Source organism: Lepidochelys kempii, chromosome 24, assembly GCF_965140285.1.
Source record: "Lepidochelys kempii isolate rLepKem1 chromosome 24, rLepKem1.hap1, whole genome shotgun sequence".
NCBI lineage: Eukaryota > Metazoa > Chordata > Testudines > Cheloniidae > Lepidochelys > Lepidochelys kempii.
This window is the reverse complement of record NC_136403.1, coordinates 8,976,444-9,003,068: the sequence shown is the minus strand read 5'-3', so window position 1 is coordinate 9,003,068 and position 26,625 is coordinate 8,976,444. Positions and strand designations below refer to the sequence as shown.

The window sequence follows — 26,625 nt, the reverse complement described above, 5'->3', positions numbered from 1 at the left end:
GGGTGAATCCAGGAGCAGGGTGCCACTTTCCGGAGTGGGGAGCTGGGGGACAAGTGGGCAAATGGACTGATCTGTGGCTCGGTGAGCCCAGCTCTGCTGGCCGGGGCAGGGGCTGGCCCTGCTACAGCCTAGGGTGCAAAGGGAAAGAACTGTCCTTTCTCTGAAGCAGCTGGGACTGGCCCCTGGGAGGAGGCTCCCGGCCCTACAGAGTGTTGGTCCCCACTCCCCACCCCAGTGCTGGAGCCTGGGCCCTCTGTCCGCATAGTGATCTCTTTATTTACAGTGAGAACCAAAACACTCGCTTCAATTCTCTTCCTAAGAACAAGTAACCTGAGCTGGGGACTCCAAGTACTAGATGGGGCGGGAGGGGGGGCGGGGGGCCGACAGCTGAGGGCCGGCTCCAGGAAATCTACAAAAAGAACAAATAGCTCCCCTTTGCTTTGAGCTGGAGGCAGAGCCCTGGCTGCGGGGCACCAGCCGGCCGGGGCCGATGGCTTCGAGGCACGGAGAGGCGTTAGAGACACGGGCCGGGCGCCGGGCATTATGTCTTCCTCTGCTTGCGACCTGTGGGGCAGACACAGCAAGGGGGTCGGTGGCGCAGAGCTGAGCCCAGAGGCCCCCACCCCACCCTCTATAAATCGACCAGTACCGACCTCCCTAAACCTTCTCCCCCTCCCCAGATCTAGCTCCAGCCCATCCAGGAGATAGGCAGGAAGGAAATGCCGCTGGGCGGTTTAGGATAGGAAGTGAAGAGGCTGACATCCATCAGCAATGGGCGGCCCAGTGGGATGGTCCGTGGGGGTGTTACCTCTGCCGGGGTCTTAATCCCGGTCCTGGGTGAAGTCCAGGGCCTGCTCTCCCATTCTAACCTCTCACACCCCCGCTGCAGTTTCAGCCAGCTGGGGGAGCCTTCACTTCCTGTCCTAATCAGCAGCACATGGAATGACACCGGGGGCGGGGAATTGAACCCTGAACCTCCACATCCAAATGCACAGGTCTCGGCTGCTTAAGCTAAAGAACCAGCACGATTAGCGCCATCCTCGGACCGGCTCTGTCTGGTCTAGCCGCTAGAGGGGAGCAGCAATGTACCGTCAACCAGGCGCTGCACCCCAGAGCAGAGCACACCAGACCTCAGGTCGTCAGCAGAGCCACATCAATGCGGGTAAATCTGGGGCCAGGGCCTATTGTAAAGCCAAGGGAGCTCGGGCTCACAGAGCTGCTGCAGTGGGGCCGGGGAAATGGGCGAGCCGACAGTCAGTCCCCTCCCCACCCTTCCCCAGCCTGCTACTTACGGAGCTCATTGTTCTTGCTGATGGCAATGGAGGCTCTGGCCCTTGGTCCCTGCTGCGTGAAGTGGTACCCGAAGCGGATGATGGAGGGGCACTTCTCCAGCATGGCGGCCATCTCCATCTCCACCGAGTCCCCCAGCCGCTGAGACTGCGGGGGCAGGAATGGCAGCCTCGGTGGGTACCAGCGCCCGGCTGAGCTTAGCCCCAGGGGTGAGGAGCTCTGCTCCCACCTTCCCCCAGGCTGCCCACCAGCCTCCCCTCCAGCCCAGCCCAACTGGCCTGCCACACACACACACACAGACCCTCCAGGGCCCAGCCCCCCTTGGTCTCTCTGCAGAGACTGCCAGGCGGCTGGGAGCTGGCCTGACAGCTGCCAGACTCATCGCACACCAGCTGCTGGGAGGTGACTACAAAGCAGAGCCCAGCTCAGAGCCGGCCCCTAGGGCGAGAGGCCTCGTCTCCTGTTACTCACCCCCGGGAAACCGGGGATTGTTGTGGATGGACACCGGCCTCCAGGAGACCTTGTCAGTAAAGTGGAGGCTGCATTTCAGGTGCTTAGGGTCCCGCCGGCCGCCCCGGCCTCCAAGGCATGGCCCAGCCTTGGCACCTGTGCTAGCCTGGGACCCAGGCCTGGACTGGCTCCCTGATTTCTCGCAGAGGGGGCCCGAGGGTGGTAGCCTGGAGCAAAAGGATCAAGCCATTGTTTCTCTCTCTCTCTCTCTCTCTGTGCAGGGAAGGCCGAGCGGTCGTCAGGCCGGGTCCCCTGCCCGTGGGGTTCAGAGCCAGGAGCAGCTATGGGCAGGGCAGCACTCGCATGGTGGCACGACGCTGGGTCAGGTCCTCAGTCCATCCTGCCAAGCTCCCTGCCTTCACAGACGGCTGCTGGAATCTAATGGGCTCTGACCCCCCTAAGCAGGAGCAGTCGGGGTTCTCCAGGGCCTGTGGCCCAGCATGGGGCCCACCCCAGGCCAGACAGCTCTGGGCAGATGGCTGGTTGTTCCCAATTGCACCCTCCACCGGGCCCTCGCTCTGGACCCAGACAAGCGGCCCAATCATCTGGCTGTCCTGAGTAACCGGGGCCTACTGGAGTCAACCAGAGCCTTTCCATTCACTTCATGGGGCCTCTCCTTACCAGACCCACAGCCCATGGCTGCAAGGCGCTGAGCCCCTCTGCTCCATGGACCCACGGGGTTCTCAGACTGGGGATCGGGACCCCTCAGGGTGTCGCGAGCTGTCAGCCTCCACCCCAAACCTCGCTTTGCCTTCAGCATTTACAATGGTGTTAAGTATATTAAAAAGTGGTTTTGATTTATCGGGGGGATCGCACTCAGAGGTTTGCTATGTGAAAGGGGTCACAAGTACAAAAGTTTGAGAACTACTGCCACTGGGTGCAAAGCGAACTCAGCCCCTCCCCGGATCAGGCTCTCAATTAGCAATGTGCAGCCAGCAGAGATGATCATTAATAATTAGCCTCTGTCTACAAAGGTGAACCCTCCTAACCCCCAGAAAGATAAGGGAGTGTTATTACAATACCTGTCCCTTGGCTAGGGAAGGTGGACAATGCCCCTTACGAACCCGGGTAGCATTATCCTTGTTTTACCTGGGGGAAACTGAGGCACAGAATGCCCAGCTTCCTGGTTACAGGATGACTGGATCCTTTAAGGAGAAATGGGGCCAGCCCTGCCTGTGTCATAATTAGCAGCCTCCTAGCCTGAGGGGGCAGGACTAACTGATAAACACCTGGACCTTGTAAAAACCTGGGTGAGGGGAAACTGAGGCAGGGATGCTGCAGAGCCATCCCACGCCACAAGGGGGCACTGAGAGGCACTCTCTCTGTCACACTCCTATTAGAATCAATTGCCAAATTCCCACTGACGTCAATAGGGCCAGCATTTGAAACCCCATGTGCCCACAGAAGCTGAGTGGGATTGATACTGAGGGGTTCCCAGCACACAGGTCTGTATCCCAGCCACCGACGATGTCCAACGTCCGTTAACCCCACCTTTCGCTTCCTGCCCACCCATCAGATGACGCTTGGACTCGCTTGCCCTTCCAGTGCCACGCCCCCACCAAGCCGTGTGTCGCACCCCGTCCCGGTGTTCCCTAGCGGCTGGGCACGGCTGTACCTGGTTGTCCACCTTGAGCTCGGCCAGCATGGTGTTCTGCTGCACGGCCTTCATGACGGCCATCATCCCGGCACTGGTGATGAAATTGGATTCAATGTTGAGGCTCTGAAGAGTCTTGTTCTCCTTCAGCATCTCGGCCACGGCCTGTGGGAGTCCCAGACCAGAGTCAGTCGCATCGACCTTTCACAGCCTGCAAGCAGGGTTTGCTGTGGTGACATCCTCCCCACGCAGCGCCCCCGTACAGAACACAAAGCTAAAATGTCGCTGGCCCCCCACATAAGGGCCTCCAAGTTAGACACCACCCTCAAGACCTGGTCTGGATGGAAGTCAAGGCTGGTAGTTATCGGGGATGCTGTTGAGTGACATGAGACACATTCGCCCTCCCAGCTCTTGCTGGCTAAGGGACAGCACCAGTACACGCAGCTCCAGCCAAGCCAGGTTTGCGGCATGGTCCTGGAGCCCCAGGCTGAGGTTGCGGAATGGGGGTTCAGTTCTGAGCTGAAAAGTCTACCCAGGACCTGTCAACACAGCCGCCACTGTGACCATCTGGCCTGACCAGCCTCACACAGCCCACAGAACCTCCCCGAAACAAGGCCTGGAGAGATCTGTGAGAGAAACGTCCCGTCTGCATTGAAATCCACCGAGACCCTCAGGAAATCATCCCAGTAGCTGGGCTCTCTCCGATCATCACCTGGGCTCCCTCCAGACAGTGCGTTAAGCCTCGTGACTCACATCTGTCCCGGGTGGTTCTTTGCTTGACGAGCTATGGGGCTGAGACTGAAGACCCCATTCAGCAGAGCACCAAAGCCCAAGCGTAAGTCCCTCTGACTGCGTCTACGCTGCGACGGGGAGGCGACGTATCTGAGCTAGCTGGGATCTCGCTAGAGCAAAGCCAGCACAAGTCAAAACAGCAGGGAAGCTGCATGGGCAAGACCTGCCTGCCCAGGCCCCTGGGGATGTGCACGAGCAGCTAGCCCCTGCCACGCACCGTTATGTTACCCGAGCTCACTAGATCAACCGGCTGGGGCACGTCTGCACACACTGCAGTCACACCTCCCAACTGCAGTACAGACGTACCCACTGAGGTCAACGGGACCTACACCAGTGCGTGAAGTTAAGCACTGCTTAAGGGCTTGGCTGAATCCAGCCAGGGCTTAAGTCTCCAGCCAGGGAAAATTCTTCCCTCGTTTCCATTGGGGAAGCTGTTTCCCTCTGGAAGAGTCAGACTCCCCGGGGATTCTGGTGCCAGCTACGGCTTGTCAAAGCTTCGGGGGGAACGGCAACCGGGGATGCTCCGAGCGGCTCCGTCTGTCGGGAGTGGGAGGACTTACCTTGGCCACAGGGTCGTTGCTCCGAGTCGCCACCAGGCTCAGCTTCTTCACGTGAGTGTTGGTTTTCATGGCTTCGCAGATTTCCTTCAGCTTCGGGATGGGAATGTCCTGCAGGAGGAGAGAGTGAGAAAACGGGTTTGTCTCGCCTCACAATGGAGGGATGGACAGAGGGATGAGGTAGATGAGTGGGTCGATGGGATGGGGGATGAAGAGGATGAGATAGATGGGTGGATGGAGGGAGGGAGGGATACAGTGGGGTGGATAAGGTAAAGAGATGGATCAATGGGGTAGATGGATAAGGGGATGGAGGAATAGATGGATGGGTGGATCAAAGAGGTAGATAGATGATGAAGTAGATGGATGGATCCACGCGTGTGACGCTGCATGGAATCTGAGGTCACTTGAGGATATTACGAATATCAATATTGTAAAATTGTAAAGAGTTATGCCAGATATGCCATGTCAGGTATCAGGAAAATGTTGGGAGTATCTGCTCTCCTTTTCACAGCCTGCCCTGACCTTGGCATTTCCAGTGAGGGCGGCCCAGACACCCTCAGTCACAAAGGGGTACATATGGATGGAGTAGATGGATGGATCAAAGTAGTATACAGATGCAGGGAGATGGCTCGAGGAATGGATGCAAGGAAGGGCTAGACAGATGGAGGTAAATGGATATCAGGTGGATGGATCAAAGGGGTAGATAGATGGAGAGAGGTGGATATCGGGCAGGTGGATTGAAGGGGTAGATAGATGGAGGGAGGTGGATATCAGGTGGATGGATCCAAGGGGTAGATAGATGGAGGGAGGTGGATATCGGGCAGGTGGATTGAAGGGGTAGATAGATGGAGGGAGGTGGATATCAGGTGGATGGATCAAAGGGGTAGATAGATGGAGGGAGGTGGATATCGGGCGGGTGGATGCAAGGGATAGATAGATGGAGGGAGGTGGATATCGGGCGGGTGGATCCAAGGGGTAGATAGATGGAGGGAGGTGGATATCGGGCAGGTGGATCCAAGGGGTAGATAGATGGAGGGAGGTGGATATCGGGCGGGTGGATCCAAGGGGTAGATAGATGGAGGGAGGTGGATATCGGGCGGGTGGATTGAAGAGGTACATAAATGGGGGAGGTGGATATCGGGCGGGTGGATCCAAGGGGTAGATAGATGGAGGGAGGTGGATATCGGGCAGGTGGATCCAAGGGGTAGATAGATGGAGGGAGGTGGATATCGGGCGGGTGGATCCAAGGGGTAGATAGATGGAGGGAGGTGGATATCGGGCGGGTGGATCCAAGGGGTAGATAGATGGAGGGAGGTGGATATCTGTTCCCCGAGGGGCTGAGGTCCTGGCCCCAGTGAATCAATAGCCCCACTATGCTTGACCCCAGCAGGACCAGGATTTCACCCCAGGGCTTTTCCCAGTCAGATGTCCCCACGGCTCGGGGCTCCCACCCTCTCCCATGCCCCTTGCTGCCCTGGGAGAAGCTGACCTTGATATTGTTCAGGTTGACCTCCTCCAGGTCCTTGTCGTTGCTCTGGATTTTTTTCAGGGTCTCCTCCACGTTGGTGGGGTTCGGCGGCTCGTCTGGGACTGGTTTGTACCTATCCGGCTTTACCACACCTGGTGGGAAACACGCATGCACCACCAGGTCAGCAGGGGGAGATTCGCTGACCCGATTCTCTCACGCTCCACCCGGCCTTGAGCCAGGGGAACGCCGCTGAGCCGCTGAAGGTGCTCCACTGTGGCTACTCCTGATTTATGCCAGGGTACATGCTGGGAGAATTTGGCGCCCTCTGTTTCCTGACATCTCCTGCACTGCGTTACTCATAACAATCCAAACAGAGAGGAATTGATAAACCCCATTTCATGCTCATCCCGGATCTGCTGGTTTCACATCCCGCGTTTCCTGAGAGCAGGTTCACAGTCCCGCAGGGGGAACAATCCAGACCTAGGGACCCAGGCCTTGTGCTCTGCGACTGACTGAGCAACCCCACCGGAGTCAGCTGGCGCGTGGGATGAGCGCAAACCCCGCCCTGCCGCCCCGCGGGCCAGTGGAGCTCACTCACTATTGATGCCTTCAGTGCTGGTGATGTTGCCGCTGCAAATGGCTTCGTAGTACTGCTTGTTGCTCATCAGGGTGTACATCCCCAGAATGGCTGTTGGGGAGGGAACAGCAAACAGGCCGCTGGGTTGAATAACAAAGGCCGAGAGCCTAAGCTGCAGAGGTAGGGGATGGGGGTCGCTGCAGCTCTCTGCTTTCCTGGGCTCACCCTGCACCCTCCTGGCCAATTTCACTAAACTGCACTAAGTGACAGTCGGGATGTTGCTGTTTGCTGTTAAACAGCTACCACCTTGCACCCCAGAGGTGGCTGCATCTCAGCACAGAGGAAGGGATCCCTGTACAAGCAGCTTCCACATTCCCTGCCAGAAGCTGCTGTGTCTCACCACTGAGAGAGTGCTCCCTGTCTAAAATCTTCCACCCCAGAGATGGCAGTATGCACATAGTGGGTGACAATGCCTTTTCTAAATAGCTGCCGTGTTCCACCCCAGAGATGGCTGCATGTTAGTGGGTGGGCAAGCAATTCCTATACATACAAGGCTCACAAAGTGCCCCATGACCTGGAGGTTGATGGCACTTCTCTATTACTGTGGCAGGCCACAGGGCAGCCCTGCGGCCACGCTCACAACCCGACCGCGGCTGGCTGCGGGAGGCCATAGGAAAAGCCCCTAAATGTAATCTCTCACCACATGCCCCATGTATTTTTATTGGCCTAGCATCTCCCCGGCGGGCGTAAGCGGATAGCCCTAGAGCCTGCCTTTCTCATTTTAGCCACCCGCTGGCTCCCGGCCAGCTCACTCGCTGCTGAGCTCTGGGAATCGGAGCTCATCGCGGCTTGTACGGGCAGGAGCAGTAACCCCCGAGGCGGCATGGGGGCAGGGCACCAAAGCCGGGTCCCGGAGCTCAAGCAGCTCAAGCTTTGTGCTGCCGAACTAGGGATGGGGCGAGCCTAGGTCCCGCTTTGCCGCCTTGTCCCTCTACGCCCTCCCACCCCCACCCGGGGAGCTACGAGGTCTGCTACGTATCTGGGCCAGGCAACGAGCCAGCCTGAATGTACTAGCCCCTGAAGCAAGGCGAGGGCACAGATGCTCATGAGTATATGCGCACGCCAGGCCATGCGTGCCCATGTGCTCACGCCTACGTGGATTCACATAGGGGCATCCAAACACAGGGGCCCGTATACATACACACACCCGGTCGCATGTACACGCTCACACACGTGCCTTCACACAGGGACGTGCATACAACACGCACAAACCCGCCTCTGCCCGCACGCCCACGGCAGCCTCTCTCACGCGTGGTTCGTCCAGAGACGCCAAGCTCCCCGGGCATGCTCAGTCTGCACAAGACTCCACAGCTCCCCCGTCTGGCCAGGCGTTTTCACACACAGCAGACCCCCAAACCTCAACACATTCCCCTGCCATTAGCCCCACTGCAGTTTGCAAGACACACTCGTTAATTACAGGAGCTCTGAGAGGTCAAATCCAGCCCTGGCATAGGTGGCAAAATGCCCGTCGATTTCAATGGTGCCTGTGCCCACAGGCCTGTCTTTTCCTCCCCCGACCTATCCCACACCCTGCGTCCCCTCAGGGATGTTTTAGGGCAGCTGTCCCCAGAGCCCCCTAGCTTTAAAGCCCAAGGTTGTTCCTGGTACCCACCCCGGCTCCCCATGATGATGCCCACGCCCCCTGTGGGGTAGGCGGGACCTGGTCCCTGCTCTCAGCATCTCCCACCTCCTAGAGCAGTCACACATGGCAGATGATGAGCCTGCTACAGCCCTAGCCAACAGCCTCACCTTTCAGTTCCTGCAGCAGAGCTGGTGCTTCATGCTCCAGAGGTCTCTGGGAGTGGGGATTGAACCTATGACCCAACCTGGGGGGCTCAGCATCTCACTAGCTCCATCTGAATCCCTGCCAGTGCCAGGACCCGGCCAACCTTCACTCAGCCCCCAGTCACAACACACCCACCCCGGAAATGGCAGCCACAGCGACGTCAAGCCAGAGCCTGGGCCCCGGGCATTCGCCACTAGCACGCAGGTAGGGCACTGCTGCCTTCCATGCTGCTGTGGCCCCAAAGCAGACTGGGTTTGCTGCCTCCAAGGGCCCAAGGCCCTTCACCTGCAATGTCGCACATCTCTGCCTCAGTGGCGTTGGCCAGGGCTTCCTCCAGCTCAGGTTCCAGAGTGATCTGCTCCTCCTTGGGGATCTCCCGCTGGGGGTTCTTTGGGATAAAGGGTTTTCCTGCAGAGAGACAGACTGGGGTTAGCGTCTGGGCTGAAGAGCAGCAAAGCTTAGAACTGTAACATAGCAGCATATGTGCTCCACTGTGCTCTGCTGCATGGAATCAGGTGTGTGTCATAGGACCTATACTGCCAGCAGACAGTGGAAATTCTCAAGCAGCTCACGTGGCGAGAGCCTGGACTTTTAGAGTAGGAAGATGTGGTTTCTATTCCCCCGGCCGTCACGAGGTTATAAGTAGCAGCCTGTTGATGCCAGGTAGCCATCGACTGGTGACAACATCTTCGATTCCCTCAGTGCCTTCTGCCCTGGAATCCCTACTTCCCCCAGCGACAGAGGGAATTGCCGTCCCAGATCCGCACAAATGCAGCCACCTCTGGGGCAGAGTGTTGTAGCTGTTTAGCAGCCACACAAGGTCAGGACAGGAAGCAAAGGAGACTCCAACTGAAAGGCCGGGGCAGCGCTGAGTGACAGAATGTAAGAGTGCGGCCGACCCCTTTGACAGCCTCGCAGGGAGTTCTGGCCTCAGCTCTGTAAAATTCCTGTGGCTCATTCACTCCAGCCCCTTCACGGCGGGGAGCACGTGCCAGCCCCCAGGGCTAGAGGTTATCAGGGTGTGGATTGCAGAGCCCCAGCCCCACTACACACAGACACCCCGCAAGGTGAGGGCCCCTGCCCCGAGGAGCTGACAGTGTAAGTCGAGAGACAACAGGTGCAGACCAACAGACGGGAGCACTGAGGGACAGATGGACCTGATCGGTGCAGAGATGGAGAGAATGTAGCACCCGGGGTTGAACCTGGGATGGCTGGGATGGGTTCTGGCAGTGGCGTGAGATCCCACATCAGTTAGATCAGGGACGGCCCAATACTCTGCTCTCGATGCTGTCTTCCCGTGGAATAGCCTCAGGCCTCACCCACAAAGAGCTCAGTGGCCCAGCACCTCTAGAAGACCCTAAATCTGAGGACCTGTGTCCAGGTCCAGGGGAACTTTCTACCAACTGTGCAGCAGGCAGGGCTACCTCGGCGGGCTGATCCCAGACTGGGGCACGAACTCCCCCAGGACTGGACCGTCCCAGCCTTCCCCCTGCTCCTCTGTCTGCTTCTCCACCCGGCCCTCCTCCAACACCAACACCCCCCCAACCCGCACAATCCTCCCTGGGCGAGAGAACAAGCCACACATGGCAGGAGTCAGTCACGTGGCTTCATGCATGCCTGGAGGGTGCCCGCAGGCCACAGTCACAGGGTGGGACAGGAAACTGCATAAACTAGGAGGTCCTGCGCTGGGCAGGGGCCGAAGGAAGGCTGGGGGAGATGGAGCAGAGGAGAGTGACCTTTTCGGATGTGACCAACCAGCCTGGAAGCGCCTCGGGGCTCTTAGCTTCAGGGGAAAGCCGCTGTCAGACACCCGATTTTCAGGATGCTGCAGCAGCAACCGCTCTGGGCACCTCCTGCCCAGCTGGGGCACCGGGGGCAGCGTCACCCTGGCCTGGGTGTCATTTCACCGGCGCATCGCGTCGGGCCCATCTCCCGGAGCATGACATTCTGATGCCGCACGTCCCTCCCGGGCAGCACAGAGCCCACCACAAGAGACGTTGTGTAGCTGGCCTGGCTCCATGGACTCGCAGCCTAGCAGTGCCTGCTTGTGATCATGCTCCGGAGGGGAGGTGGGGAGTTAATGGGCCACCGGGTGGCCAGGGGCTATGGACAGGACACGTGGAGCCCATGCACTGGGCCCGATCCCAGTCACTCTGCTCCTGCGCCGGGAGCAGGATTGGGGTGCGGGCTGGCTAAGTTGCCTTTGCTCTCCCTGGATTCTGGGTTGGTGCAGGGCCCTGCCTGGCACCCAGTGGAAGTTGGGGCAGCCTCGGGGTCCCAGTGGGCCCTGGGGAGAAAAGAATAGGCACAGCGCAGTGCACCACGGCCACAGACCCGCCCCACCCTGTACGGACCCTGGGGAGCCAAGAATAGCCACAGCACAGGGTGCCGCAGCCACACCCCCGCTCCACCCCCTGCAGCGGGGGTGGGAGCAGGGTGGGGACGGGACCCTCATGCCAGCTGCCCACTGGATGGGGAGGCCCCTGCACAGGGAGGATTTTATGGGGAACCGTTTCCAACCACACCCAGGCCAGAGCAGCACCAGGCCTGCTGTCTCCACCTGCGTAATGGGGGTTCCACTGTCAGCAGCTTCTGTCCGGCCAGCTGAGTGAGGCGGGAGGATCCCCGCCCCTGCGGGCTGCCGTCGGAGAGCCCTGCTTCTCAGCCACCCCCCAGCTCAGCCTGGCGCTCCCGGTGAGTCCAGAGGCAGATTTAGAGCTCAGCGGTGCTCAGGAGCCAGGCAGGTGACCCGGCATCTCCCAAGGACTCTGTCTCTGCCCCAGGGCCCCGCCTTGATGTTCGAGGGCCCCGCACTCCCAGGGCCCTGGGTGGATCTTTTAGCGCCACGATCTCCGGGGGGTCGGGAGGATGTTTGTTATAATTTGTCCAGTGTGGCAGAAGACGTCCCCTGATTGGCAGCCCCAGGCATTCACAGGATGGGCAGAGCCTGGGCTCAGCGTTCTCCTATGCTGACCCCGCCTGGGGACCCCTCTGGGGCCAGAAAGCAGCTCAGCCTCCATGGCCCATTCCCTCCTGGGCCTCCCTGGTGAGTCTCCCCTGTGAGTTGGGGTCACCAGGTTGACTCCAGGCCCCACGGATGGGGCAGGGGAGTCACTTCTGGCCCCAGCCACCCTTTCAGCCGAAATGGAAGCCACAGGAGGCTGTTGGCCTGGGGCCATGGTGACGCCGGGGAATGGACCCTGAAGTGCACAGCACTGTGGCCAGCAGCTCAGGGGGAGGAGCCTCACAGGAGGGGTCCCCAATCAGAGAATTGGCCCTTTAGGGTGGCATCCAGAGCTGAGACTGGGGCCCTGTTGCGCTGGGCACTACATAGACCCAGAGTGGGAGGCGCTCCCTGCCCTGAAGAGCTCAGTCTCAATAGATCGACAGACTTGGGAGACCGGAGAAACTGAGGCACCAAGAAGGGAAGGGACTTGCCCAAGATCCCCCCGTAGGCAGTGGGAATAGAACCCAGGTATCCTGAGGCCCAACCTGGTGCCATGCCCACTAGACCTTGCTGCCTCCCCAAAACTTCAGCAGCTCTGCCCTTGCCCTGCCCCAAGGAGCTGGCCCCTGCCAGCTGCCCAGGGTTATGGGGAGTGGCCAGGACAAGGGGTGGGCTCCAGGGCCAGGAGCTGCTGTGTCTGGGCTGATGGGGCCCCAGCTTGGAGCGGACAGGGCAGCCGAGCCACTCACCAAGATACTTTCGAGCGGCCTCAGCTCCTGGGCTGAGCTACGTATAATCCCTTCCATCCCAGCCCTGCAGCCCAGCACCTGGGCAGACGCTCGGCCAGCAGCACCCAGGGACAGCCCTGCCCACCCCACAAAGGCCAAGGCGGGGCCCCCCATAGGGCCATTCTCGCTGGCCTGGTCCACCTGACCCAGCACTGCTTGGCCACCCAGAGACACAGGCAGGGGTGTGCCCCCAGGTGCGGCCCCTCCTCTGGTGTGGGACACCTGCCCCCCCGGCACTGTCCCTGCATGGGGCCTTGGTACCCTCTAGCACCGCCCCCATGGGGAATGAACCCCCACAGCTGCCAAGGGCACATACCCACCCACCAGCCTAACCCTGCCCTGGTGGGTGGGGGGCACGTACCCTTTGGCCTAGCTCTGCCTCGGGGGTGGGGGACACCTATCCTCTGGCACAGGCCCCATGGCATGGCCATGGACCTCCTAGCAGATTGGGCCATGAGCCCCTCTCCCCCAATCAGGGGGGTGATCAGGCGAATGCCAGAGTCTGTGCCATTTGTGCCAATGCCAGGTCAGGCTGAGCCAAGCCCCCGAGCACCCCCCCCTCACACACACTGCCCTGGTACCTCTCTTCTCGCCAGTGAATGGCACCAGGTCCTCACGCTCCTTCGCCTCCAGCGCCTGCTTCTCCAGGTGATGCATGAGGGCGTCCCGGTCCAGTGGCCCCGTCGGGCTCTTCTTGGTCTGGTCTCGCTGGCGCAGCCCGGCTGGGAGCATCATGTTCTGGAAGAGGGAGGCGGGAAGGGGTCACTGGCGGGACAAGCCCCCCCATAGAGATCACAGCCCCCTTGCCCCTGAGGAGGGGCACAAAGCCCTTTGCAAATGGCAATGAATGAAGCCTGGCGCCAATGCCCCATGTTACAGTGGGGAAACTGAGGCACACAGCAGGGGAGTGGTTTACTCAGGGAGTTAGTACCAGAGCTGGGAATAGAACCCAGCCCCCTGCTCTAACCACTGAACTGAACTGAACTGCACTCTTCCCCCACCCCCACTGGTCTGAGTATCAAAGAGTATTATGACCGTCATGGCTGCACCACAAAGGCCCAGGGAAAGCCAGGGTCAGGGGTGGGGTGGGGATTGGAGTGAGGCTTCGAAGCCTGGAGGTCAGCAACTCCCCCCAAGCCGCAGCATCACCCCCTTCCCCTGCCAGCCCTGTGAGTGGCCTCACCTCGGGATCCATATCCTGCAGCTCTAGGTCCAGCTGGTCCAGCTCCTCGGGGGAAAGTTCCCTCAGAAGCTTCTCCTCGTCAATGTCCCGGTACTTCTCCAGCTCCATCCGGTAGGACGTCATGGTTCAGCAGCGTCGGAGGCAAACCCCCTCAGCAACCGAGCAGAGACTTAGCCTGGGTGGGGACACAAACAGATGTGGGCTCTCCCTACAGCGGGGCATTCATGAGGTTCACCCATGGGACTCCCTGTTGCCACACAAGACCTCTGGGTCACTGCAGAGGGACAGGACTGATGTTGACCTTTGTAACTCCCTGCTACAAGATATCAGTGAGATTAGCCAGTGGGACTCCCTGATGTGGGATATTAGCAAGGTTAGCTCATGGAACTCCCTGCTACTGGCTCTTAGCGAGGTTAGTTTGTGTATTTCCCTGCCACTCGATATTAGAGAGATTAGCCCATGGGACTCCCTGCCACTGAATATTAGTGAGACTAGACAGTGCAACTCTCTGTCATTGGCTATTAATCAGGTTAGGCCGCAGAACTGCCTGCCACTGGGTATTAGTGAGATTATTCCATGGAACTCCCGGCCACTGTATAGTCAACCTGTGGGACTCCTTGCCACTAGATATTAGTGAGGTTAGCCTGTGGAACTCACTGCCAGTGGATATTATTGAATTTCCTGGCATCCCTGCTGTCTGAAGACACTGTAGGGTCCAGAGTAGCAGCGGGCAGGAATCCAGCAGCCAGGCCCAGCCAACCTCCCGCCCCTTCCAAGGGGATGGTGCATTAACTGCCCTCGTCTCCCACCCCGTCCCCAAAGCTTCAGCACAAGGGCCCATGGCACAAATGGTTAAATCAGCCCCTATTCCTCCCCCCACCCTCCATGGAGCTGCCCCTCCCTGTCTCCAAACAGTGCAGTAGCTCAATGTCCTTATCAGAGACCCCACAGCCCCACCCAGGGCTCGTCCCAGCCCCACAGCCATCGGCACTGGCCGATAAGGGAGCAAGTCTGACGCAGACGCGCTGAGCAGGGTGGGAGGATGCAGAGGGTGCCCCTGGAGGGGACCAGAGTGTCCATTGGGGGCCACAGGTCCATGCTGGAAGGGGAACGCAGCCAAGAGCGGGACAGGGATGGTGGTGGGGCTGGGCTAAGGGTGGCAGGGGGAGGGCAGCTGCACTGAGATAAAGATGGAGCTGGGGAGGGAATGGACGCCCTGGGGACGGACAGGTGTCATGCTGGGGGCGGTGGAGGCTCCAGGCATGAGGGGGGTAGGCCAGGGATTGAAGGGGGTTGCTGGGCACAGAAGGGGCGCTGGGGGCTAAACCTAAAGGGCAGATGAAGGAGTGACACAGCCAGCACCATCCGCCCTTCAACTGATCAAAACTGCTGAGGCAGCTGCTCCAGGAATCTGCCAACCTGGCTTGACACGGGTCAGCCTGGCGCCCAGTGCCATGTCCCTGATGCTTGTTCGGAGAGCGGTGGCAGCTGGCAGCTGTAGAACAGGTGGGACGGCCGCCCCGTCCCATCCCTGCTGGAGCGGGGTCTGAAACAGGGCAGAGAAACGGGCCTTAAATAGTCACTGAGCAAAGTGCTACACGGTGCGGTAGGTTTTCCGGAGCTATCTCGGGGCTCCCACAGGGCTGACCAGTCGGAGAGGGGTCAGAGAAGAGCTGCGAGGAGGATTAAAGGATTCGAAAACCTGCTTTACAGCAAGAGACTCCAGGAGCTCAGTCCATTTAGCTTAACCAAGAGAAGACTAAGGTGGGACTTGATCCCACTCTGGGAATACCTACATGGGGAACAAGTATTGAATAATAGACTCTTTACAGGAGCAGAGAAAAGCCAAACACGATCCAATGGCTGGAAATTGAAGCTAGACACATTCGGACTGGAAATAAGGTGCATGTTTTAACCTGGAGAGTAATTAGCCGCTGGAACAATTTCCCAAGGGTCATGGTGGATTCTCCGTCACTGACCATGCTTCAAACAAGACTGGATGTTTTTCTAACAGCTCTGCGCTAGGAATTCCTTTGGGGCAGGTCTCTGGCCCGTGTTACAGAGGTGGTCTCACTAGATGATCCCCATGATCCCTTCTGGCCTTGGCAACTATGAATCTATGAACTCCGAGGGTAGACAGCCCCATGGTTTCCTCCATCAGTACAATGAGAGGTGCTTTGAGATGCTCAGCTGGGAAGCATCTTCAAGAATGGGCCTGAGTCGCATTCACCCTCAGGCATCGGCACCGACCCCCTGAGTGCTCTGGGGCTGGAGCACCCATGGGGAAAAAATAGTCGGTGTTCAGCACCCACCGGCAGCCCCACGGATCAGCTCCTCCCCCTCCCACCCGCCAGCGGCCCGCCAATCAGCTCCTCCCCCTCCCTCCCAGTGCCTGCCACCCACCATGATCAGCTGTTCAGCAGTGTTCAGGAGGTGCGGGGGGGGGGTTGGGGGAAGGGCTGGGACGGGAAGGGGTGGGGGATTTGGGGAAGGGGTGTGGAGTGGGGGCAGGGCCCGGGGCAGAGCGGGGGTCGAGCACCCTCTGGGAACTGGGGAAGTCGACACCTCTGTCCTCAGGCCCTTGTACCCAGCTCTGGCAGTGTTAAGGGGAGCGTCTACAGACCGTTCACCCGCTCAAGCCCTGCGCCCTGCCGTCTGTTGCTTGTAAGCTCATTGGTGCAGGGCCCAGCCCCCACGGTGATGGGCACTCTGCGAGTCATGAGCGAACTACATAAGCAGACAGGGCTGGCCAGGGCACAGGGATAACATTGCCACAGAGCCACCAGGAGGGATTCTGATCTCACACCAGTCTTCAGTGCAGTTACTCTCGATTTACCAGCATATGTGCGATCAGAATCAAGCCCACTGCCGCTAAGGCCTGACGGAGTCGCTCTGATCCGTTAGTCTAACCTCCTGTCTAACACAGGCCAGAGACAGCCACCCGGGGGACCTGCCACAGAGGGAATTATTTATATTCTTACCCATTATCATGTTAAAGCAGCAGCCAGACACCAGCTCCGGTCAAAAAAGCCTTTCTAACAGCCCCTGCGGCCACGTGCTCCCTGCTGGGCCCGACTCTGCCTGACCTTGCTCTGCTGAGATCACAGCGGCCAGGTGCTCACATGTAGCTGCAGCCTTACCGGGGCTAAGCTGGCTTCTGACTACAAAGCAAGGGCACAATGTCCTGGAGGGCTCTGGGAATCTGGCAATAGCCCTTTGGCCTTTCCCCAGGGCAAAACCTGACGGTCCTCTTGTTTTATTCCAAGCAACTCGGTCTGCAGTTGTGCCACCTGGTGCTGGGATCAAACTAGCTTTCAGAGGCCGAGTAGGGGCAGGCTGGGTGGGTAAGCTGGATAGGAGACCTCCGAGCGCCCCCCACCCAGATCTGCCGGAAGCAGTGCTGGAGGATTCGCCAGGTGGCACGCTCGTATTGGGTCAGCACGGGGCACTAGGGAGGGCTGTGTGGCAGGTGTAACACACACAAGCCCCCATCACTAAAGATCCCCTAGTGCTTCAGCGGATGTTAGCCCCGGAGTCCCAGCCTGGGAATTGCGATGTTGCCTACCTAATATTCCTCCTGCAGTTACGGTACGCGGGCCCTGGCCTAGACGATTATATCAGCTGCTGCAGCCCTCCCCAGAGGTGGCCACATTTCAGCGCTAGTCAAACCGACCCGTATGAGTCTGTACCATTTATACAGTACTCTGGGCTGTGTAGGAGGATCCACATCGTAGCCCTGTCATGCTTTTTATATTCTTTTGGTGGGGGAAAAGCAGGCCTAGTAGCCGAAAACATGAGGATCGTGCACGGAGCCATAATAGGAGACAAAGCTGTTTACCCGGAGGGTCAAGTACAAGCAGTGGATATCCCAGGCAGAGAAGGTCTCTCAGCGCACCAGGGAAGGGTGCCTTCACCTACCTGCAAGAGGAACACATGCCCTACAGCCCACAGAAAAGCAGGCACTGATCCCACATGGGCAGCCTGTCCCCTTCAATGCAAGCCTGAGGTGAGAATCCACAGCCCAATGAGCAATGACCGAAAAGGGCAAGCCAGCCCCGCGCCCCTTTGGCAAGCCGCTTAGAATATTAGTTTTGTGATTAGACCAGCCTCGCGCCCCAAGGAGAAACCTACCGCCCGGGAGCAAGGCTTCCAGCTTACCTTCCCCTGGCAGTCCAGGACGCTGCCTTTCCAGGCTGGGTGAAAGTAGCCGCAGCGCAGTGCTGAGGCAAGGGATACCGCCAGCGAAGTGTGTGAGATCAGCATATTATTATTTTAGCTCCAGCTGGGCAAAGGGGAGGGTGGGAGGGCGAGATCACATAGACAGGCTGGTTATCAATCACTCCAACTGCCCAGCTGGTTTTCCCAGAGCCCTGCAGACCCCCAGTGGTCAAATGCCAGAATTGACACATGAAGGGGGGCAGCTCTCGGTTGCCCCTGATTTGCTTTGCAGGTGGCGAGGGCATGGAGGAGGCCAGGGCATGGAGGAGGCCTTAGCAGCAGGAATGAGAGCCAGCCACACAGGCATCCTGGCAGAGCTGAGAAGAGAGGACCCCTCTCACTCCAGATCCCGTGCAACCGCACTGGGAATCCCAGCTTTAGCTCAGGATCAGACATTCAAGAGAAATTCTGCAGCCTGGATTAGACTGAGAGCTCTGTGAGGCAGGGATCATCTCTTTGATGTGATTGTACCTCACCTAGCACAGTGGACAGCCGGTGCGTGACTGGGGGGGTCCCAGCTGCTACCATAATACACCTAACAAAGAACATACAGCACCCAGCAGGATGGGGGCCTGGTCCATGACTACGCCGCCCATCTGTTACCGTAATACAACTAATAAAGGTCCCTTCTGGCCTGTAATCTATTAAACTGAATTAGAGAAAGGGGGTGGGGGGCTAATTTATGAAGACAGCTTAATGGAGATGTGGGGTAAGGAAAGAAGGATGAGTTTGCAGTTAAGGCACTTGACTGGGACTTGAGATCTGGATTCAATTCCCAGCTCTGATTCCTTGGGGTAGCATGAGACCTCGTGCCTCAGTTTCCCCATCTGGGGAATATGAGGATAATGTTAAATCCCTGGGAGGATCAATACATGACTGTAGGCAAAGCATTCAGATACTTTGGGGACGGGACTGGATAAGACACTAGACAGGCAGAACTAAGCTGTACCCTTTGGCAGGGGATGGGGGTACGATGCTAGCCAGCTGCAAGGAGGAAGAATTGCTTGGGGGATAACAAGGAGCGAGAGAGAAATTTAAGCTGAAACTCAGGAATGGCTTGTTAACAAGCTCTCTGGAGCTGCAGCCTCATCCCCCAAGGTGCGGAAGCCCCAGTGCCTGAGACATTTAAAACCAGATGAGTAGAGAGGGGGCAGGGATCAAGCTGGCCACGGGCATAAGTAGGGAATCGGATGGGCAGGGAGGGCAACTGAGGAAATCACCCCTGGAACGGTGGGTTCTTTTATTTCCCTTCTCTCCTCATTGAAGCAGCCAGGCTGGCAAGGATGCCGGACAATCCCGAGGAATAAAACGCTGCTCTGGACCTCCCTCCCAGGGGCGTTACTGACAACACTTATCAGAGCCCTGCAGGCTGGCGAAGCCTCACGGGAGCACTAGCAGGAGGCAGACACCAACTAACCTGTCTGAGTCACAGAACCGCCTGCACTTTACAGCCCCGCCAAGGCTCCAGTCGGTGCCACGAGTCAGGGTTTCAGCACAAACGCTCCTCATGCCTCTGGCTGCTGCAACGGGAGCTTTACCCTGCCTGCAGTCTCAGCTAGAACCAACTGAACGTCACCCGGGGCCAGACGCTCTTCTCCAGGGCACTCGTGCACTGCCCCTGCGGTGATCAGCGAGACGGGACGTCAGGCTGCCGCAGAATCCAGCCTCTTTCACCAGCTCCTCCCCTCCCCACAGTGAGCCGCACAGTGCAGACAGCATCTGTCCTGTCACTTTATTATCTTTCTAAATTGTTAAACAGGCACCATTTCCGAGCTTAAAATCCATCCTGCCTCCTTCCAGCATAAGTGATCCCACCCACTGCATAGCTCCACTAGTGCGCGCCGGTTTGGTGGTTGTAGGGTCTCCTGCGAGGGTTGGGCTGTGCGCGCTGGTTTGGTGGTTGTAGGGTCTCTTGCGAGGGTTGGGCTGTGCGCGCTGGTTTGGTGGTTGTAGGGTCTCTTGCGAGGGTTGGGCTGTGCGCGCTGGTTTGTTCTGGTGGGACTGCTGCAGGCATTGCTTTTTTTATTAAAAAATAAAATAATAAATAAAGAGCAATGAACCACCACCTGTTTGAGTTTGAAAGAAAGATACACAGGGATGTAGAAGAAGGGGCGGGTCAATACTGAGCCACCCAAATGTGCCTGTGTCCCTTTAAGAAGTTCCCTCCTGGAAAGGGAACAACCACTCCTGGGCTTTATGTGGCCGGGACGGTTTGTTTGATGATGATTTTCTGCCTGGTCGCCCGGACATTTGGATCCGTTGCTGGCGGCCCTGACCCCAGGGCCGCGGAAGCTGCCGCGTTGGGCAGCCCATGGGCAGTGATGTATTTCTTGTAGGCCTCACGGATGATTTTGAAGGCCCGGATGTTGGAGTAGGGGATGTCGGTGATGGGGTCCCGGTAGACGGCCGGCTTGTGCGTGACGGGGCAGATCTCCTTCACGGGCAGCTTGGGCTGCTTGGCCTTAGGGAAGAAGCGCTCAAAGGTCTCGTCGTCGCTGAAGGTGATGAAGGTGCGAGAGCATTTGCCAGCCTGGGAGGCGGAAGCCTGGGGAGCCTCTGCTGTTTGCTGCGTGTCTTGATCCAACCTGGGGGTGGGGAGAAAACACAGGAATCAGCTCAAGCTTCAAACGCAACAGCGGGAATAAGAACATCCAGGGCTCTGGGGATGAGGGAGCACAAGGACGCACAGGGCTTTTGGGAGGTGCGGGGGAGGGGAGACAAAGCATGTACCAGGCACTTGTGCTCAGTAAAGATCTCCAGGCAACCTCCACATAAGTCAGGGTGCAAACCCCACACAAATCCCATCTTGGGGCAGCAGGTTCTAGCAAAAGGAGGCATGGCCCTGCTTTGTCCAAGCCTGAGTTGTAATCCTACCAGCCCCACCTGGGATACCCTTGGAGTACGGGAGGAGTGAGGGATCAGCATGGGCCTGAGCTGTGTTTGAAACTCAAGCTAGGTCCAGGTGGGAATTCCACAACTGGCCCCATGTCCTCAGCCGGAGACTAACCAGGGCCCAAACACCTGCCACCTCGAGGGATCCAGATCACACTCATGCTGCTGACGAAGAAGAAATTGGTGGCTGTTGGGACTCAGGATCCAGTTCAGAGAAGCAGCTGAAGGCTGGGACGCCGAAGAGGACTGACTGAGTGGCTGGGGTCTGCAAGATGGGGCTGACATCTCCCACGAGCTGGCTCAGGGGAATCCCCTAGGAAGTGGGGTTGGCACCTGCCAGCCAGAGTGCAGGAGTCAGCAGGGACAGTGAGACCTAGGAGGGAGTTGGTAGCCCATCCCGAGGGGCCAGAGTTCAGGCTAGGGAGATGGGAGGAATAAATACAATCCCCAACACCTACCCTTCCACATCCACATTCTCCTCCTTCACCCCGAGGTCAGTGATCAGCGGCATGGTCCCCGAGTAGTAGCGGATCACCGGCCCCACGCACTTCCGCTTCTTCTGCACATGCTTCCTCTTGTCAGCTTCCAGCCGCTCGTAGGTTTCTGCAAGGGCGATTGAACCGAGGGTGAACAGAGCAGGGCTTGGAACGATGGGGCAGCTCAGAGAAGACCACCAGTCAATTGTCCGGCTACTGAGCCCGCTCTACTGCCTTCAGAGCTCTGAGCTCTTTACCTCACACTGGGAGGTACCACATGGAACCACTGCAAGAGCCATTAACTGTGACTGTGACTCCAGCATTTCGACAGAGAGATCTGTGCCACACCAGAAGCTCTCAGAGTACAGGTCGCAGGTCACCAATGGTCTGTAAACTCCTTCCTGGTGCTCGGAGAACCAAGGAGGGGCACACAGGCTCCCATAAGGGGTGGCTAGTAACTGAATGAGCCAGAGACCTCCTGTGTTATGCCTATAATTCTGAACCATTCATGATGGTGAGCGGAGGTGCCTAGGCACGTCTATATATCATCCACAGAACTAATGCTTGGGTAGCATTATCCACGCTTACAGTTGGGGAAACCAAGGCACACGGAGCTGAAATGAATGGCCCTTGGTAGAGCTGGAAATAAAATCCAGGAGTCCAGATTCCACTCCCACACTGCTCTAACCACTAGACTCCACTCTCATTCAAGAACTGGGAACAGAACCCCGGAGTCCTGGCTCCAGGTCCCCTGTTCTAGCTGGGAGATAATACACCCTTCCGGAGCTGCCACTAGAACTTAGGCAGAGGACAAGGTTGGGAATCGTAACCCCCATCAGATCATGTTGTCTCCAGTAGAGCAGTACAGCCCTGACTGGTGCGCCAGGCTCCTGCTGCCAACCTGAGTGAAGAGCCTGTGTGTTTCCCAGGGCCTCCTACCCATGTCACTCACCCAGAGACCGCAGGTTAATCTCCTCTGTGATCTTGGCCTCCTCCAGCAGCTCCTCCTGCGTCAGCGGCCTGTCATAGTTCTGCCCCCCCTTCTTGCGCTTCGACTGCACCTGACGCTCCTGGACACGCAGGAAGGTCTGGCGTGTGTGCTCCGTAGTCGACTGGCGCATGTACTTGCGGCCTGTAAGTCCAAGGAGTGGGAGGGAAAGTCAGGACACTGGGTATGGCGGGCAGAGACAGCGTAGCTACCAAGAAACCAGCATAGCAGCCCCACGATGATTCCTCCCTGTCTGTGGATCATAGCTCAGCCCAGCAGTTGTAGTTGAATAACTTTGAATCAAACCTCTGCCCTGCAAATCGATGCAGAAGCTTCGAGAAAACCTTCAGAAACCAGTTTTTCGTCTCACCTCAAGGCAATACATTTGATCCTAATGAGCATCAGCCACACTTACTGTCTCCCACTTCATCCTGGAGTTCCAGGGGCGCAGACTTCTCCTCTCGCGCCTTCTGGGAGCTGCTGGAAGCCGTATCGGGCTTCTTGGGTCTCAGGCTTTTGATGGGCTCCTAGTAGGTTCAGATAAGAGCTGATGTGAGGAAAAAAAGAACCTCCTGGGGGCTTGCTATTTAATGCTGCTTTGGAGAGTTCAACCCCATTTAAATAAAGAGCCACAAGGGATTTTGCAGCTTGTTTTTGCAAGAGGGCCCCTGCCAACATAAACGCCTTTAAAAAGAAAAGTGCTTTGCCTGTATTACTAGTTACACCTTTGATTACAGAAAGAACATTTTCAATCTTTGATTTACTTTGACCATTGCTGCAGTCTGTTTATTATGGTCAGTTTCTAATCACTAGACATCACTCCCTCCAAGAGCCAGCAATAGAACCCATGAGTCCTGACTGCCCATCTCCTGGATAAACATGAGGCCACACTCCATCCCAGAGCTGGAAATAGAACCCAGGAGTCCTGCCCATGAGCCTGCACTCCCACTCCTGAAACACACTAATTGAAAATGCTTTCAGGGTTCTGCTGCTGCCAAGATCATAAATGAAACAGCCTATACATGGAATTGCTGTGAACTCCCCGGCTACCCCCTACACTAGATTACAATCTGGTTGTACTAAGAGTTTTGGCAGCAGCTTTCATGTGGGTCCCTCCCCCAGCCCAACAGGGCTATATCAGAAACAGCAATTAGACAACTGGTGCGTTGAGACCACGGCACGTCATGCTGACTGTAGTTGTTTTGTTGTTTCCTTGTGCGCCCCTGTCTGTATCCACCTAGTGTCTCCTGTCTTGTACTTCAATTGGAAGCTCTTTGGGGCAGAGACCACCATTTTCTTCACTGTCCGTACAGCACCCAGCACACTGGGGTCCTGGTCTATGACTAGTGGGTGTTCTTAGGTACTACCCCAATACAGAACCAGAGGCTGGGTCTCCCAGCACCACAACCAGCTGCTCCATCCTTACCTTGTAAGCCTTGGTGACCACCCTGCGTTTCCTCTTGGGCTCGTCATCATCCTGGTCACTGGCCGGCTCGTCGCCCTCGTCAATGTCAAAGTCAGAGTCCACTTCGTCGTCACTGTCCGACTGGTCGCCTTTGTACTCGTCATCTCCCGACTCCTGCCCAGGAGAGGGGGGCAAACGACAGTCACGGCTGACCAGATCCCACTGCCCCTTTGGGAGTCCCGCTCTGCCTCGTGCCCCCACCCAAATCACAGCTGTCCTCCAAGTAGCCCACAGCCCCCCAACTCAGCCTCCACAGGGCCTTGCTGCACTCCCCCACCCCCCCAACTCTGCTCCCCAAGAGAGCGACTCCCCCCACGCTGCCCTCCCGGGGCCCCTCACAGCCCCCTCCCCCGGGCCTCTGCATCTCCCCCGGTGCCCCTCCCCCGGGCCTCTACCCCCCCCCCGCGCCCTCCCGGTGCCCCTCCCCCGAGCCTCTGCCCCTCCCCCCGCACCCTCCCGGTGCCCCTCCCCCGGGCCTCTACCCCCCCCGCGCCCTCCCGGTGCCCCTCCCCCGAGCCTCTGCCCCTCCCGGTGCCCTTCCCCCGAGCCTCTACCCCCCCCCCGCGCCCTCCCAGTGCCCCTCCCCCTCCCCGGGGCCTCTGCCCCTCCCCCCACCCTCCCGGTGCCCCTCCCCCGGGCCTCTACCCCCCCGCGCCCTCCCGGTGCCCCTCCCCCGGGCCTCTGCCCCTCCCGGTGCCCTTCCCCCGAGCCTCTACCCCCCCCCCGCGCCCTCCCAGTGCCCCTCCCCGGGGCCTCTGCCCCTCCCCCCACCCTCCCGGTGCCCCTCCCCCGGGCCTCTACCCCCCCCCGCGCCCTCCCGGTGCCCCTCCCCCGGGCCTCTGCCCCTCCCGGTGCCCCTCCCCCGGGCCTCTGTCCCCCCCGCCCTTCCGGGCCCCCTCACAGCCCCCTCCCCCGGGCCTCGGCCCCCTCTCCAAGACCACCCTCCTGCTCGCCCCACCTCCGTGAAGCCCCCGTAGGTGGTCTGGTAGAACTCATCCTCCTCGGCATTCAGCAGCCCCGCCAGCCGGTTCCCCGCCGTGCGGCGCGGCGCCCTACCCCCCGCCAGGCTCATCCCGCTCCGCCGCCGCCGAGCGACTGCTCCGGCCTGGCCCAGGGGAGAGCGAGCGCAGGCCGAGAGAAATCAGCCCGTCCCGGCGCGGAGCGGAGCGCCGAGAGATCGAGGCGGGAGGAGCGGCCAGGGGAGAACGATCGAGCACTGAGAGATCGATGGAAGCTGGGCGGGGCTTGTGGGGATCTGCACACCTGCCTAGGTCAGGGTTCTATAGGGGGTAGGGTGACCAGACAGCAAATGTGAAAAATCGGGATGGGGGTGGGGGGTAATAGGAGCCTACATAAGAAAAAGACCCAAAAGTCAGGACGGTTCCTATAAAATCAGGACATCTAGTCAGCCTAATATGGGGTCTCCCCTCCACATGCTGACCCAGATTAGCCCTACGTAGCTTGTGAGAGGCACCCAACCCAAGGTCTCTGGGGGCACAACATCTTTTGCCCCTGTGAGAAATCCCATCCACGCCACTGGAAACCAGCCCCCTGCCACTGGCGGTTCTCACCACAGAGACAAGTGACTTCCTGCTGCCACAATGACAGCCACTGGAGCCCTGGGACACTATTGCCAGCCCCCAGCACCCGACAGTCATAGTCAGCTCCACCCCGCAAAAAAACCCACAAGACCAGCTTGATATAAAATCCTGATAATATAAAAAATAATCAATGATTGGCCATCTGGTTTTTGAGACTTAAAGACATTGTGATTTCCAGCTTTTCTCTGCAGCCACGAGGACTAGAAACCTACTCTTATTATGAGCTGGGGCAGGTGAACCTTTGTTATGGGATGAATCAAAAGTGTGAATAAATTGCCCATTTAAGCTAAGAGAGAGTGTGGGGCATACTTAAAACAAACCCTAATGAAGTCTACCTAGAGACTAGCAGCACCTACTGAGTTCACCTGGGTATTGGGGGGAAGAGAACACACAGAAACTGAGACCAGACAGAGGAGAGAACTAGAAGCTAACCTGGAGGAATGAACAGCTGAAAGCATGTGGCTGACCCCAGAAGAAACCTGGGGAGAGGTTTTTTGGGTCAGAAGTGCAGGCTGAAAAGCTCGTGCTTGGTGCTATGAGCAACAGAAGCTGTTTCTTGCTATTTGACTCCCTCTGCATTCAGAAGCATAGGACTTGGTATATTCCTTGTAAATAAGCAAAACTGCATCACAGAAATACCTAGCTCCAATTTCTACTCTCCACTGGAACACCCACAGGGCCCTAAGCAGTGACTAGCAAGTTTGGTCAAAAGGGGCAACACTGGCCTTTTTAAAAAAATGAAAGCAAAGAGATTCTCTGTTATGTAATCACATAACTCCAGCAAGTGGGGCTTTAAGAGCTGCAAGGCTTGACGTAAAATACCACTGAGATCCGTGCAGCAGCAAGAAAGATAAAGGCAAGAGTTGGAAACACTGCTGGTGGAAGGATACAAAATGGGGACCACTCATGACCCAACAAATCATCAACAGAGCACAAAGAGACCCAACAAAAACTCCCCATCTCATACTGTGCCTCACTGGTTACACCTGTACAACGTAAGCGTAAAACACTACTGTCCCAATTTGATTGCACTTCACACTCGCTTGGCACAGGTGTCAATGGTGACGTGTGGTGCAAAGCCTGAGAGAATCACATAGCTGGAATGAGCAGATGTAACTCCACTGACCAAACCTGGCCTTCAGCTTCAGACCTTGGTCAAGAGGAAATATAATCTCAGACGGTCTGTTGAAGCAAGCTGGCAAATTGCCTAATTATTCTGAGAGCAGTTGTGACCTGATACCTCCTAGTGTTACTGATTGTTTATACCTGGCTCACTTGATTTCCCTGATGTGCTCTTGGTTTTTGCTTTGAAACTGTATCTTGGGGATAAAGACTGAAATCAAAACAGGAGCTCTTTAGAACCAGCTCCACTGATTGATATCTCCCATTTTCCCTTTTCCTTGTTTTATTGTTGCTAAAGCTGTTTGCATTTA

The 26,625-nt window shown here is 57.8% G+C and overlaps 2 protein-coding genes across 3 annotated transcripts; both read right to left on the bottom strand.

Moving 5' to 3' along the window:
- Positions 1-256: 256 nt before the first annotated feature.
- Positions 257-17,834, bottom strand: TMOD4 (tropomodulin 4). Of its 2 annotated transcripts, XM_073323056.2 has the most exons (10): positions 17,711-17,830; positions 13,553-13,727; positions 12,951-13,107; positions 8,920-9,042; positions 6,810-6,899; positions 6,233-6,363; positions 4,747-4,854; positions 3,416-3,559; positions 1,293-1,437; positions 257-564 (listed from the first exon to the last, which is right to left on the bottom strand). In XM_073323056.2, the coding sequence occupies exons 2-10, from the start codon at positions 13,673-13,675 to the stop codon at positions 542-544; spliced, it is 1,044 nt and encodes a 347-aa protein (XP_073179157.1). In that variant the 5' UTR covers positions 13,676-13,727; positions 17,711-17,830; the 3' UTR covers positions 257-541. The 2 variants fall into 2 exon arrangements, with proteins under 2 accessions (XP_073179157.1, XP_073179156.2); XM_073323055.2 differs by lacking the exons at positions 257-564; positions 1,293-1,437 and having other exon boundaries at positions 2,025-3,559; positions 17,711-17,834.
- A 1,653-nt stretch (positions 17,835-19,487) lies between these two features.
- On the bottom strand, positions 19,488-24,766 carry VPS72 (vacuolar protein sorting 72 homolog). The gene is made up of 6 exons (XM_073323057.1): positions 24,550-24,766; positions 23,553-23,705; positions 22,542-22,653; positions 22,091-22,270; positions 21,121-21,265; positions 19,488-20,355 (listed from the first exon to the last, which is right to left on the bottom strand). The coding sequence occupies exons 1-6, from the start codon at positions 24,661-24,663 to the stop codon at positions 19,965-19,967; spliced, it is 1,095 nt and encodes a 364-aa protein (XP_073179158.1). The 5' UTR covers positions 24,664-24,766; the 3' UTR covers positions 19,488-19,964.
- Between the last annotated feature and the right edge of the window lie 1,859 nt (positions 24,767-26,625).

What these genes read in the sequence shown, in the direction of transcription:
- TMOD4 (XM_073323055.2), bottom strand. Translation starts at nt 13,675, where the DNA reads ATGACGTCCTACCGGATGGAGCTGGAGAAGTACCGGGACATTGACGAG. An exon ending in TGCAGGATATGGATCCCGAG is followed by an intron (nt 13,108 to 13,552) that starts GTGAGGCCACTC and finishes TCCCTCTTCCAG; the next exon opens with AACATGATGCTCCCAGCCGG. An exon ending in ATTCACTGGCGAGAAGAGAG is followed by an intron (nt 9,043 to 12,950) that starts GTACCAGGGCAG and finishes GTCTCTCTGCAG; the next exon opens with GAAAACCCTTTATCCCAAAG.
- VPS72 (XM_073323057.1), bottom strand. Translation starts at nt 24,663, where the DNA reads ATGAGCCTGGCGGGGGGTAGGGCGCCGCGCCGCACGGCGGGGAACCGG. An exon ending in GATTAACCTGCGGTCTCTGG is followed by an intron (nt 21,266 to 22,090) that starts GTGAGTGACATG and finishes TCGCCCTTGCAG; the next exon opens with AAACCTACGAGCGGCTGGAA. An exon ending in GAGAATGTGGATGTGGAAGG is followed by an intron (nt 20,356 to 21,120) that starts GTAGGTGTTGGG and finishes CCCCACCCCCAG; the next exon opens with GTTGGATCAAGACACGCAGC.